The sequence below is a fragment of the Nycticebus coucang genome, chromosome 1 (assembly GCF_027406575.1).
Source record: "Nycticebus coucang isolate mNycCou1 chromosome 1, mNycCou1.pri, whole genome shotgun sequence".
Taxonomy (NCBI): domain Eukaryota; kingdom Metazoa; phylum Chordata; class Mammalia; order Primates; family Lorisidae; genus Nycticebus; species Nycticebus coucang.
In genome coordinates, this window is record NC_069780.1 from 142,177,240 (window position 1) to 142,190,987 (window position 13,748).

General features: G+C 36.6%; 1 protein-coding gene across 2 annotated transcripts in view; it reads left to right on the forward strand.

Annotated features, from left to right (window-relative positions):
• The window catches only part of TRIM23 (tripartite motif containing 23), a 44,103-nt gene that overhangs the window by 19,287 nt on the left and 11,068 nt on the right, over positions 1–13,748 (forward strand). For both annotated transcript variants that reach the window (XM_053589718.1, XM_053589726.1), the window contains exons 3-7: positions 1,944–2,065; positions 4,959–5,237; positions 5,864–6,046; positions 6,483–6,698; positions 12,304–12,438. In XM_053589718.1, the coding sequence (XP_053445693.1) occupies positions 1,944–2,065; positions 4,959–5,237; positions 5,864–6,046; positions 6,483–6,698; positions 12,304–12,438 (935 nt within the window). The remainder of the gene's footprint in view (positions 1–1,943; positions 2,066–4,958; positions 5,238–5,863; positions 6,047–6,482; positions 6,699–12,303; positions 12,439–13,748) is intronic.

Genomic DNA, 13,748 nt, shown 5'->3' on the forward strand with positions numbered 1-13,748 from the left:
TGAATGTTTAGTCATAAGTTGAAATATGTGACTTATCAACATCAACATTAAAAATAGCTCTGTCTTTTTTTTTTATTTTTGGAGATAGAGTCTCATTCTGTTCCCCTGGGTAGAGTTGCTTTGACGTCATCAGAGCTCACAACAACCTCAGACTCTTAGGCTCAAGCAAATCTCTTGCCTTAGCCTCCAGTTGTATTGTTACTAGAGAAGGGGTCTCACTCTTGCTCAGGCTGGTCTGAAACTCCTAATCTCTTGCAGGCAAACCAGCTGCCTTGGCCTCCCAGAGTGCTAAGACTACAGGTGTAAACGTACGGTGCATCTTAAAAGGGTACATGTGAAACTTACTAAATGTAGAATATAAATGTCTTAACACAATAACTAAGAAAATGCCAGGAAGGCTATGTTAACCAGTGTGATGAAAATATGTCAAATGGTATATAAAACTAGTGTGTGGTGCCCCATGATTGCATTAATGTACACAGCTATGATTTAATAAAAAAAAAAAAATTACAGGTGTAAGCCACCTGTAATTTTAATTTTCTACATTGTAGAAAATTAAAAAATGTTAAAGTAGAAGAAAAATCATTTTTAATTTGTCTCTGTAGAAGAAAACTACTATTAATGTTAAAGTCATAATTAGAATTCCTCTCCAGGCCAAGAGTGTGTAAGTAGTTATTAAAACTATTCAGCAATATTTCTGGTTCTCTTCACATGGTGAAATTATACTTCCCTGCCCTCTTCTAGTTAGGATGGCTGGGCAATTTCTATTTAACCAGTGAAATGTGAGAAGAATTGAGGTGTTAACTTCCAGATTGAAGTTGTTAAGAGGAGGTTTATGATGGTTGGATGGAAATCCTTCTCTTTGCTATAGTGAAGTGGTCTAGGTGGTTGGAGGCTGGGCAGTTTGTATCCTTGGCCATGGACAGTGGGGTGCAGTCTTGTTTTCTCCAACCCCTGAGATGTTACATGAACAAAAGTCTTTGTTGTGGTAAGCCATTGTGATTATAGTGTTGTTTTGACAGTTACAGAAACATGAAGTAGTATATTTGTTAGTACTCAGCTACTGCTAGAAATTTACATGTTTAGATTCATTATATAATGTCCAGATATTTGGAAAATAGTTAAGGCTGTATTTTAAAATGATAATTAACCTTCTTAACCTTTATGTAGGTAGAGTAGATAGAACTCAGCTTGTGTAGAACAAATGTTAAAAATTAAGGAGAAAGCTTTGTGGGGCAAGGCTTAGAATTAAGCCTTGGAAACGAGGTCACAGAAGTCAGAGAAACATTTAGCCTAGTTTTATTTTTATGAGAGTCACAACAGGAATTTTTTTTTTTTGTTAATTTAAGAAAAGAGGGCTCAAATAAATAAATAAATAAAATTTTAAGAAAAAAGGAGTTAAGACGAAGAGGAGCCTTGCAGGTAATGACGCCATCATCCTTTTATATATTTATTCATTTAGTGAACATTTAGGTGGCAGCTAGGTCAGATGGTATTAGAAGCTCACAATAACAGATATTCCTTCTAACTGCTAAAGGATCCGGATTTTTATTTATAGGCTCAGGAATTGTGTGTGTGTGTGTGTTATTCTGGATTGCAGTGTAAAATGTGCTTCTTAATTTGGGTTGCTATAAAAAATGATTGAAAGCTCTTGTTTTAGTGCATACAGTACGTCAGTGACAAAATAGGATTTGTAGAACTAAATGATAGGAAAATAATAGAATTTTAAAGTATGTTTCTACTTGGAATGCTGACGGGTTCTTCTGTTTTTTAAAGAGAACATTAACAAAGCAATTGTTCTGTCATGAAAAGGAAATGGGGAAAATTTGAATTTAGACATTAACTTAGACATTAATGACTCAACTGTGTGATACAGAAATTGCTTTTGAGGTATGGGGTAAAATTAATATTCTATTTTGTTAGATTTTGTTTTTATATTCTAGGAGATTCAGGTGTTTGGGGATTGAAAAAAAATTTTGCTTTATTGGAGCTTTTGGAACGATTGCAGAATGGACATATTGGTCAGTATGGAGCTGCAGAAGAAGCCATTGGGATATCTGGAGAGGTATTTATTGAACTTGGTGAAATATTTGTTATGAGCATGGATTTTTCTTTTAGTTTAAAGTATTTGTCATTAATAGCACAGTATCACCATTTCTTCAGCAGGTAGATTTCTAGAATTTCTTAATCTACACACCGTTTCTTCAGCAGGTAGATTTCTAGAATTTCTTAATCTACACAACTTTTCGTTACCTTACTGTGCTGAAGGGCACACTGTTCCCACAAAAGTAAAACTAAAATTCAAATTTTTTAAAAATACTATGTCTAAGCTATGTTTATCAAACTTTTCTACTTATGATAATTTCATTCTTTCTATCCAAGGAGAAAGTGAAAAGAGTAAGAAGATAGATGAGTAAGAAAGATGTATAAGCTACATTACAGTGAGGACACAAATGTTAATCAGTCAACAGTAAAGTACAACAAAAGAAAGAAAAAGTCCATGAAAGAGGCCTTTTAGTGTTGAGGCAAAATGCCTTAAAGTTAGCAATAGCTTCTGATGGAATTACTACTAATAAATATCATCAGGAAAAGGTTAAATTATGTGTAGATATAATTTCTATCCAGATGGCCAGATGTCTAATAAAAGAAAAATTCATTAACACTAGATTTTAAAAATGTTAAAATACATTTTTATACTTAAAGAATTGTCACATAGCTATATAATACAGGGCATAGGTTTCTTAGACTTACAAATATAAGAATATTTATAGTAAATAACAGTTAATGATTTTGGTGGTCGACTTTAAAATTACATATTTCATATCAAGGAAAAAAGTATCAGATTAATTTCCAGTTCTCTTTCATTAGATGATGATTTCTTTTGTTTCTTTCTTTTTTTTTTTTTGAGACAGAGTGTCACTATGTTGCCCTTGGTAGAGTGCTGTGGCCTCATAGCTCACAGCAACCTCAGACTCTTGGGCTTAAGCAATTCTCTTTCCTCAGTCTCTCTAGTAGCTGGGACTACAGGCACCCACCACAACGCCCGGCTATTTTTGGTTGCAGTTGTCATTGTTGTTGAGCAGGGCCTGGCCTGCTGAACAGCAATGACATCACCTGAGCCAGGTGATGATTTCTTTATATTAAAGTGAATCAGTGAAATGAATTTCAAACTATATGTATATCTTTTATCTTTATGTAAAAAGACATTGTAGACTATATCATTATGGACATTATGTGGTTTTATCTTTTATCTTTATGTAAAAAGACATTATGGACTGGGCACTGTGGCTCATACCTATAATCCTAGCACTCTGGGAGGCCAAGGCCAGAGGATTGCTTGAGGCCAGGAGTTTTGGGACCTGCCTGAGCAAGAGCCCTACCCCGTCTTTCCTAAAAATAGAAAAATTAGGTGGGTGTGGTGGTGTGTTCCTGTAGTTCTAGCTACTCAGAAAATTGAGGCAGGAGAATTGCTTGAGCCCAGTAATGTGAGGTTGCAGTGGGCTACGATGTTATAGTCTTGCCCAGGCAATGGAGCAAGAGTCTGTCTCAAAAAAAAAAAAAAAAAAAAAAAAGATGTTAGGCTGTTATCTAATTGACCTTGTAAATTTTCTCTCTCTCTTTTTTTTTTTTTTCCAGACAGAGTCTTACTGTGTTGCCCTCGGTAGAGTGCCGTGGTGTCACAGCTCAAAGCGACCTCAAACTCCCGGTCTTAAGTGATTCTCTTGCCTCAGCCTCTCAGTAGCTGGGACTGTAGGCATCCGCCACAATGCCCGGCTATTTTTTTCTTTTTTTTGGTTGTAGTTGTTGTTTGGCAGGCCCGGGCTGGGTTCGAACCTGCCAGCTCTGGTGTATGTGGCTGTTGCCCTAGTCGCTGAGCTACAGGAGCCAAGCTGACCTTGTAAATTTTCTATCTTTCAGGTCTAGAAAGCAGAAGGCATGAATTTTTTATGGTACATGTACACATTTGTCATAATTACAGACAAAACTGCTCAACTTTGGTTCTCTTTTTATTTAATGTATTAATGACACCATTGATGTGTTTTCTAATTTTTTTTTACTAAATCATATCTGTGTACATTAATGTGATGATCATGTGGCACCATACACTGGTTTTATAGACCGTTTGACATATTTTTATCACACTGTTTTCTAATTTTTATTTCTGAAAAAATTTATACCAAATCTTTCTCTTTCTAGTTATGGCCTTTTAATATTCAGCAAAGTGTTCAAGTCATTCTTGATTACTTACTTGAAATACATTTTAGTCTTTGTTGAAAATTAGAGATAATATTACATATAAGTTTTATTATTTTTTGAATTTGCTTAAATTGTATAGTAGACTCACCTGTGGAGCTATTAGACTATACTTGTATATATTAGAATATATTTGAATATATTTAGAAAAAATCTAAATATATACTTGTATATATTTAGAAAAAAATACACAAGTCCAGGCTTCATCCACAACTTCTTAAAATAAGAATTTTCCAGGTTGGATTCTGGGAATCTGAATTTATAAAAGTTTCACATTTATTTCTGATGCATCTCCCAGATTATCTAAGTAGTATTTATACTTTTGTCTTTTCTATGTATCATCATGTTAAGTAACATTTAAGGCAGTGGGGATAGATAATATTTAATATCAGATGTTTTTAGTCTTGTAAAAAGATTTCTAACCATGGTTTAGTAAAGGGGTGGAAAAGATCTTTGCATTGTGAGAATAATTTTGTTTTTGACCTCTAATTTATAACATATAAATTTAGAAATATCCTCTCATTTACCCATAGAAATAAATATATCTTCAGATGCATAGTGAGTGACCATCATGCTTAATGACCGGTATATTTTCATATATAAAGGCTAGTCAGTTAGAAAAGATTATGCGCTTCTATGTTTCGAAATTTGTTATCTTATAGTGATTGGGTTCAATTTTAAGGCATTATTTTTTTGTTTGTCAGAGCATCATTCGTTGCGATGAAGATGAAGCTCATGTTGCATCTGTATACTGTACTGTGTGTGCAACTCATTTGTGCTCAGAGTGTTCCCAAGTTACGCATTCTACAAAGACGTTGGCAAAGCACAGGCGAGTGCCTCTAGCTGATAAACCTCATGAGAAAACCATGTGCTCTCAGCACCAGGTGCATGCCATTGAGTTTGTTTGCTTGGAAGAAGGTTGTCAAACTAGTCCACTCATGTGCTGTGTCTGCAAAGAATATGGAAAACATCAAGGTCACAAGGTATGAATTTAATTGAACTAATTGACTCTAGTTACCAGCTTTCACTTATTTTTACTGACCTGGTTATTTATATAAAAGGGCTTGAAGAAGAATTAGTTGATGAATGAATTGAGCTTGGTTGCATGAAAAGAAATGAGAGATTTAATTTATTTTCTTTCTTTCTTTTTTTTTGATTAGAGAGAGATTTAATTTCTGAATGTCATAAGCCTCTTGATTCTTTGTGTACTGCAAAATAGTTCTCCAGTGGGAAATAAAAATTCTCTTGTTTGCATGTTTTCATAACACTGGATTATTTTGACAATATTTGTGTCTACCAGATATAGACTACTATGATTATAATTTTAGAGGTAATCTCTTGGTCTCTTGTTTAACAATAAATGGACTTCCAAATTTTTAAATTATTTGTTTGTGGGACAAATAGTTTTTCTATGAAGAAGTAAAAGCAAGTTATTGTTTTTTATCTTCTTCATATATTTATCTTCTTCATATTAAGCTATGCTTTTTCTAAATGTGTCATTAAAGCCACTGTTGGCTGATTTTTTTTGTATTAATACAAAAAATTTAAATAGTTTTTTTTATCAGTCAATGCTATGAGTTATTTTCTATAATTATGTTGCGTTTTGTAGCATTCAGTATTGGAACCAGAAGCTAATCAGATCCGAGCATCAATTTTAGATATGGCTCACTGCATACGGACTTTCACTGAGGAAATCTCAGATTATTCCAGAAAATTAGTTGGAATTGTTCAGCACATTGAAGGAGGAGAACAAATTGTGGAAGATGGAATTGGAATGGCTCACACAGAACATGTATGGATTTTTTTTCCCTTTTTTCCCTGCTTATTTTTTCTTTGTACCTTTTCTCCTTCCAGGAAGTATTTATTAAGCAATTACAATGTGCTAATACTGCGCTAATTACTGGAAGTAAGTTTTTAAAAAAAATCTCTTCATTGAACTTAAAATTCATTGTGCAAGAGAGATAGTTTCAATATGGTAACTATTTATTTGTGAGGAAGAAGAACAGGGTACCTTGGCAGTAGATATTGGGGGTGGCTGGGGAGTAGGCACTCTATTTTGTTTGAGATGTCATTTATGTTGGATATCCAAGGTCTGTAGTTGAAGGGAAGGATCTAGCATGGAAATTTAAATTTTGGAATTTAGATCTATGCAATCTATGTTAAATTTTTAATATTTTACATATAAAATCTTTGTTAAGTTTACAATTGATTAAAACTTGTTTCTTTAGGTACCAGGTACTGCAGAGAATGCCCGGTCATGTGTCCGAGCTTATTTTTCTGATCTACATGAAACTCTGTGTCGTCAAGAAGAAATGGCTCTAAGTGTTGTTGATGCTCATGTTCGTGAAAAACTGATTTGGCTCAGGCAACAACAAGAAGATATGACTATTTTGTTATCCCAGGTCTCAACAGCATGCCTTCATTGTGAAAAGACTTTGCAGCAGGTAGGTATTTTTTTTTTTTTTTGTAGAGACAGAGTCTCACTTTATGGCCCTCAGTAGAGTGCCGTGGCGTCACACAGCTCACAGCAACCTCCAACTCCTGGGCTTAAGCGATTCTCTTGCCTCAGCCTCCCGAGTAGCTGGGACTACAGGTGCCTGCCACAATGCCCAGCTATTTTTTGGTTGCAGTTTGGCCGGGGCCGGGTTTGAACCTGCCACCCTCGGTATATGGGGCCGGTGCCTTACTGACTGAGCCACAGGTGCCGCCCAGCAGGTAGGTATTTTAAGTGTGATTTAGAGCTTAGTTGTAAAGTTAAGTAGATAATTACCAGAGGTATATCCTAGTCTGTTTTATCAATTTGATGAACATTTTTTTTTTTTGTAGAGACAGAGTCTCACTTTATCGCCCTTGGTACAGTGCCATGGTGTCACACAGCTCACAGCAACCTCCAACTCCTGGGCTTAGGCGATTCTCTTGCCTCCGCCTCCTGAGTAGGATGAACATTTTTTTTTTGTTTGTTTGTTTGGGTTTTTTTGAGACAGAATTTTACTTTGACACCCTTGGTAGAGTGCTATAGTGTCATAGCTCACAGCAACCTCAAACTCTTGGCCTCAAGTGATCCTTTTACCTCAGCCTCCCAAGTAGCTGGGACTATAGGTGCCTGCCACAACACCCATCAATATTTAGAGACAGAGTCTTGGTTTGTGTAAGCCTGGTTTCCGAACTCCTGAGCTCAGGCAATCCACCCGCTGCGGCCTCCCAGAGTGCTAGGATTATAGGCGTGAGCCACCGCACCCGGCCTTGATGAACATTTTGTGTCTGCTGCATGTGTTGACCTTGCTCTTAGGACATGGTCTCTAACCTCAAATTGCTCTACTAGCCATGTCAGTGTCTTTTCCTTCAAAATCCTCCCTTCTCCACTATGAAGCCCTGGGTTCCAGAAGGCTTCAAACTTCATGTCATTCTTGAGTCATTCCAAATCCTTTTGCTCTTTTTTTGCCAGGCATATATGTACTGTTCTTTCTGCTTGAAGTGCCTGTATCTCTTTTTTTCTCCTTCAAGGTCCACCTCAAATGTTCACTCTTCTTTGAAGCTGCTGTCTTCTTCCTTAGTGTTTTTTTTGGGCATCATGGAGGTGGGGTGCCTCTCTAGCATATACTATCTATCTGTTCTAATTCAGTTGTTTTGTACTTTGCTGTCGCAGTAAACACATATTTTATGATGGTTGAGGTATTATAAGCAGTTTGTTATACACTTTTGAGATTATTTACCTTCTAAATTATGTTATTATAAACCTAGTTATTAGATTATTCTAACAAAACTGTCTTACACTTTTTTTTTTTTTTTTTTTTTGTGGCTCAAACTAGAATAGTCCTGGTTAGTCTCAGTCTTACACATTTCTGTTTTATTTTATTTATTTTTTTGAGACAGTCTCACTATGTCACCTTGGTAGAGTGCCACAGTGCCATAACTCACAGCAACTTCAAACTCTTGGGGCTTACGTGATTCTCTTGCCTCAGCCTCCCAAGTAGCTAGGACTACAGGTGGCTGCCACAACACGCCGGCTATTTACTTGTTGTAGTTGTCATTGTTGTTTGGCAGGCCTGGGTCAGGTTTGAACCCGCCAACTCTGGTGTATGTAGCAGGCGCCCTAGCCACTGGGCTATAGGCGCTGAGCCCACATTTCTGTTTTGGGTCTACTTTTATATACCTATAGGGGGGACATAGCACAATTACTGCCCTAAGAATTTCAGAAAAGCTTCAATGTATCTTTATTAATAATTGTGTTGATTTCAAGTCATTGTAGGCTAAATGTTTTATCATTTAGAGCTTTTTCTCAGGTATGGCTAGCCTGTAGCCTTACCAATCATTCAGTCCTTACCACATTGAACTGTAACAGTTTATGTGTATGCCATTTATTAACTTGTTTTTCAGCTGCAATCCTATCTTCTGTCCTCTGCTTTGTGATGTTTTGGCTGCAACTCTACAAACCACCTGTGCATTGCCAGAGGTCTCCATATTAGGCATTGTCAAGAGGGGACACTAGAGGGAGGCTGGACAGGGTGAAGTGGCTTCCGTGGTTTCTCTTTGGCGTCCTGTAAATGTTACTCCTCATGTGATGAGACCTTCACAGATGTCTGAGTTTAGCTCCATGGGGCGCCTCCTGCAAGTTTCTAATAATTCTAACCTCTTCCCTATATTTCCTATGGGTTCTACCTCCATGATACCTCAGAGTTCTTTTTATTCTTTCAGTTAATAACTATACCTAGTTAACAGTTATTTATATTAAGTTATTTCTGTTCTAGTAACTGGTGTGATCTTTGTTTTCTGATTGGACCTTGATTGATAGAATATGCCTATTTGTCCTTCCAGATGCTCATTGGATCGTATTATTCGTCTTTGTGTCTCTAAATTCTTTGTATCTAGATAGAAAGAGCTTAATAAATACTTGTTCAACTCATAGTGGATAATCAGGCTGCAAGCAAAATCAGAATAGAATCATGTCTTAAATTAATATTTACTTTTTTTCAAGTAATACTTAAAAGTTTTCATATTTTATGAAAAAATGTACCTATAGTTACTTAAATAGTTTAAAGTGTTTTAGAGTTTTTGAAGCATCATGTAATTGTTAATGATATGGCATTATCTCACTATGTTAATGCCAAAAAAAATTGGGGTCTTATATTCATTTTTCTTTTTTGTGAGGGGACAGAGTCTCAAGCTGTCACCCTGGGTAGAGTGCCGTGGTGTCATAGCTCACAACAGCCTCTAACTCTTGGGCTCAAGTGATCCTCTTGCCTCAGTTTTTCTATTTTTAGTAGAGACAAGGTCTTGCTTTTGCTCAGGCTGTTCTCAAATTCATGAGGTCAAGCTGTCCACCTGCCTTGGCCTCCCAGAGTGTGAGGATTACAGGTGTGAGCCACTGTTCTTGGTCCTTTGTATTCATTTTTCATGTGGTCCTGTTAGTTTTCTTCTGTTGTATGGCCACAGAATCCTAACTAATGTACTTAAAAATTCCCACCACAGAGAAAGAGCAGAGGAATGTAAAGAACATCACAAATTTATATTCACTTTTGAGAATAAAACCTAATCATCCCTCCCCTTCAAAGAAATATGCATCATCTTAAGTTCTAAGCATGATGCCAGATGCTGAATATTTGTTTATTCATTTAGCAAATATCTATTGATCATCTAGTATTGACATGTACTTTTAAGTACTTAGAGTATATTAGTGAACAAGAAACGCAAAAGCCATAATCTTGTGGATTGGCAATAAATCCTAACTGTATCTAAATAAGTAAATTATATATTAGGAAGTGATGAGCTAAGAAAAAAAAGAACTCTACAAATTGTATGTTTGTGTTCATACAGCAGATTGCACTCTTTTTTTTTCATATATATTTTTTTTTGTTTGTGGTTTTTTTTTGGCCGGGACTGGGTTTGAACCCGCCACCTCCGGCATATGGGACCAGCACCCCACTCCTTGAGCCACAGGCGCCACCCCAGATTGCACTCTTAAATAGAATAGTCAGGGTAAACATTATAGAGAGAAAGTGGGATTTGAGCAAAGACTCAAATGGGAAGAAGGTGAAGGAATTCAAGCCTTATTGGGGAAAGAACATTCTACCTGAGGAAATGGTTAGAGCAAAAACCCTAGGGTAGCATGCCTGGTATGTTCAAGAAACATCAAAAAAGGGCCTTCTTGGATGGAATGGAGTAAGTGAAGGAGAGAATAATAGCTGAAGTCAGAGGTAATAGGGAATTTTATGTAAGGATTCCCTCTGGGGACTTCAATGACTGTTGATTGAGTTGGGAGGACCATTGTAGGGTTTTGAGCACAAGAGTGATTTGATCTTGTTAAAAGGATGATTTTGGCTCATGTGTATAAAATGGACTAAAAGAAGGCAAGGATAAAAGGAAGGAGTTCAACAGTTAGGCAGCTGTTATATGATAGAATTCCAGATGAGAGAAAATAGTAGCTTGAATAATGGGGGTTAGAAGTGCCCAGATTCTAGATATTCAGTAATTTTTCTTGGCAGATCATATGTAGGGCATGAAGGAGAGAGAACTCAAGAACGACTTCATGGTTATGGTTCTGAGCAACTAGAATGCTGGATTGCTATCAGCTAGTCTAAGTATCTGACCTTGAGCAAAAACAGATAACTCTACTCCTCTCATGTGCTTATATGTTAGTAGGAGATCTCTTTCATATGAAGATTATATTGGTATGTGTATAGAATATTCTGGAATAATATTCAAGAAAGGTGGAAGTTCTTGACTTTGAGGGGAGGGCCTGGGGATATAGAATGAGAGAGAGAAAAGCCAGTGTATATGTATCTTAAACTATTTTAAAAACTTTCTAGAAGTAGAACATATATATAGAAATGTGTTTGATCATTAGGGTGTAACCAGCATATAGATAAAGTAACACAACATTTTCAGTACCCCAGAATCCCCTCATACATTTTTCTACCTGACTTCCCCCAAGGGTGTACCACTATCCTAACTTTTAATGCATACCTTGGTTGTTATGGTAATTAATATAAATGAAATTATACTGTACATGGCTTGGCACCTATAGCTCAGTGCCTATGGTGCCAGCCACATACTCTGGAGCTGGCGGGTTTGAATTCAGTCCCAGGCCAACTACAACCAAAAAATAGTCAGGCATTATGGTGAGCACCTGTAGTTACCTACTTTGGAGGCTGAGGCAAGAGAATTGCTTAAGCCCAAGAGTTTGAGGTTGCTGTGAGCTGTGACGCCACAGCGCTCTACTGAGGGCAACATAGTGAGACTGAATTCTAAACTATGTCTAAATTCTCCATGCCATGTCTTCTTTTACCCTAAATTATGTTTGTAAAATTCATATCGTCACATGTAGTTGTGGTTTATTCTCATTGTGATATAGGCAGGAGGATCCCTTGAGGCCAGGAGTTCAAAGTTAATCTGGACAACCCTGTCTATAAAAAATGTAATTAAAAAAAAATGAACTAGGATTTATATATTTTTAAAATATATTTATCAGTATACTGCAGTTTATCCATTATTTTATTAATGGTCTTAAATTATTATTTTTTGTATGCAACAATATGAATGAATATTTCGCTCTCAGAACAAAATTTTTTAATTATTTTTAAATTTATTTTTATTGTATAGTGAATTCTGGGCTTTTAGTGTACCCATTACCTGAATAGTGTACATTGTACCCTATTTCATATTCACCCCCTCTCATTGATGTCCTTGTATAGCTATAATTTAGTTCTCACTTATAAGTGGGAACATGCAGCATTTATTTTTCTGTTTCTGAATTACTTCACTTAGGATGGTACTGTAGCCTCAAACTCCTGGGTTCAAGTAATCCTCCTCCTCCTTCTCCTTTAGCCTCTTAAAGTAGCTGGGACTATTGGCGTGTGCCACCATGCCTACCTCATTTTTTTTGAATTACATTTTTTATAGACAGGGTTGTCAAGGCTAACTTTGAACTACTGGCCTCAAGGGTTCCTCCTGCCTAGCCTCCCAAAATGCTAGGATTTTAGGTGTGAGCCACTGTGCCTGGCCACTTTTCTTTATTTCTTTAACAAACAAGACTATTTTCCCTTTTTCTAGGATGATTGTAGAGTTGTCTTGGCAAAACAAGAAATTACAAGGTTACTGGAAACATTGCAGAAACAGCAGCAGCAGTTTACTGAGGTTGCAGATCACATTCAATTGGACGCCAGCATCCCTGTCACTTTTACAAAGGTAATGTACTATACTTTAGGTACGTTTTCTAACAAATTATGATTGATTTTAATTTCATGATAATTATCTTAAAGAGACAGTTAGGAAATTGATGAATTATAGAAATTTTTTGTTTTTTTGAACAGAGTGTCACTCTGTTACTTGGGCTAGAGTGCCTTGGTCTCAGCCTAGCTCACAACAACCTCAAACTCCTAGGCTCAGGCAGTCCTCCTGCCTCGGCCTTCTGAGTAGTTAGGACTACAGGCCACCTGGCTAATTTTTATATTTTTAGTAGAGACAGTTTGGCTTTGTGGCGGGTATTAAACTCTGACCACAAGTAATCTTCCTGCGTCGGCTTCCCAGAGTGCTAGGATTACAATGTTTTATAGCTGTAATTCAGAGACGTCTAGCTCTTATTTCTGGTCCCTCTACCATTTTTACTTTGTTCCCCATAGAAAACCATTTAGAATTTTTTCTGAGTTTTCTTCATTATTTAAAAAAATAGAGAAATACCATTCATATATTTGTATGTAAATTTCCTGCATTTAAAGGTAGACTATCTTATGCACTTTTTTCCTTCTTTGTTCTTTTAACTGTACATTCTAAAAATCACTACATGGCAGTATACAGTGACTTTTTTATTCATTTTTACAACTGCGAGGTACTTTATTACAAGGTTGTACCATAATTTTTTTATTGAGGTAGAAAACACAATATAAAATTTACCAGCCTAACCATTTTTTTTTTGTAGAGACAGAGTCTTACTTTATCACCCTCGGTAGAGTGCCATGGCATCACACAGCTCACAGCAACCTTCAGTTCCTGGGCTTAGGCAATTCTCTTGCCTCAGCCTCCCAAGTAGCTGGGACTATAGGTGCCCACCACAGCGCCCCGCTATTTTTTTTGTTGTTGTTGCAGTTCGGGGCCAGGTTTGAACCCACCACCCTCGGTATGTGGGGCCGGCGCTCTACTCACTGAGCACAGGCGCCGCCCAAGCCTAACCATTTTTAAGTATACAGTTCAGTACTGTTGAGTATATTCATATTGTTATGAAAGACATCTCTGGAGGTTTTTTATCTTATAAAACTCTATATCCTTTAAACAACAATTCCCCTTTCCCCCCTCTCTCCTTAGCCCCTGGTAACCACCATTCCACTTTTTGTTTCTGTGAATTTAATTAGTTTAGATACATCTTATAAGTGGAATTATACAGCATTTGCTTTTTGTGGCTGGCTTATTTCATTTAGCATAATGTCCTTGCAGTTTATCCACATGAGAGGATCATTCCATTATAATGCTGAATAATATTTCATTGTATAGGGTGGTGCCTG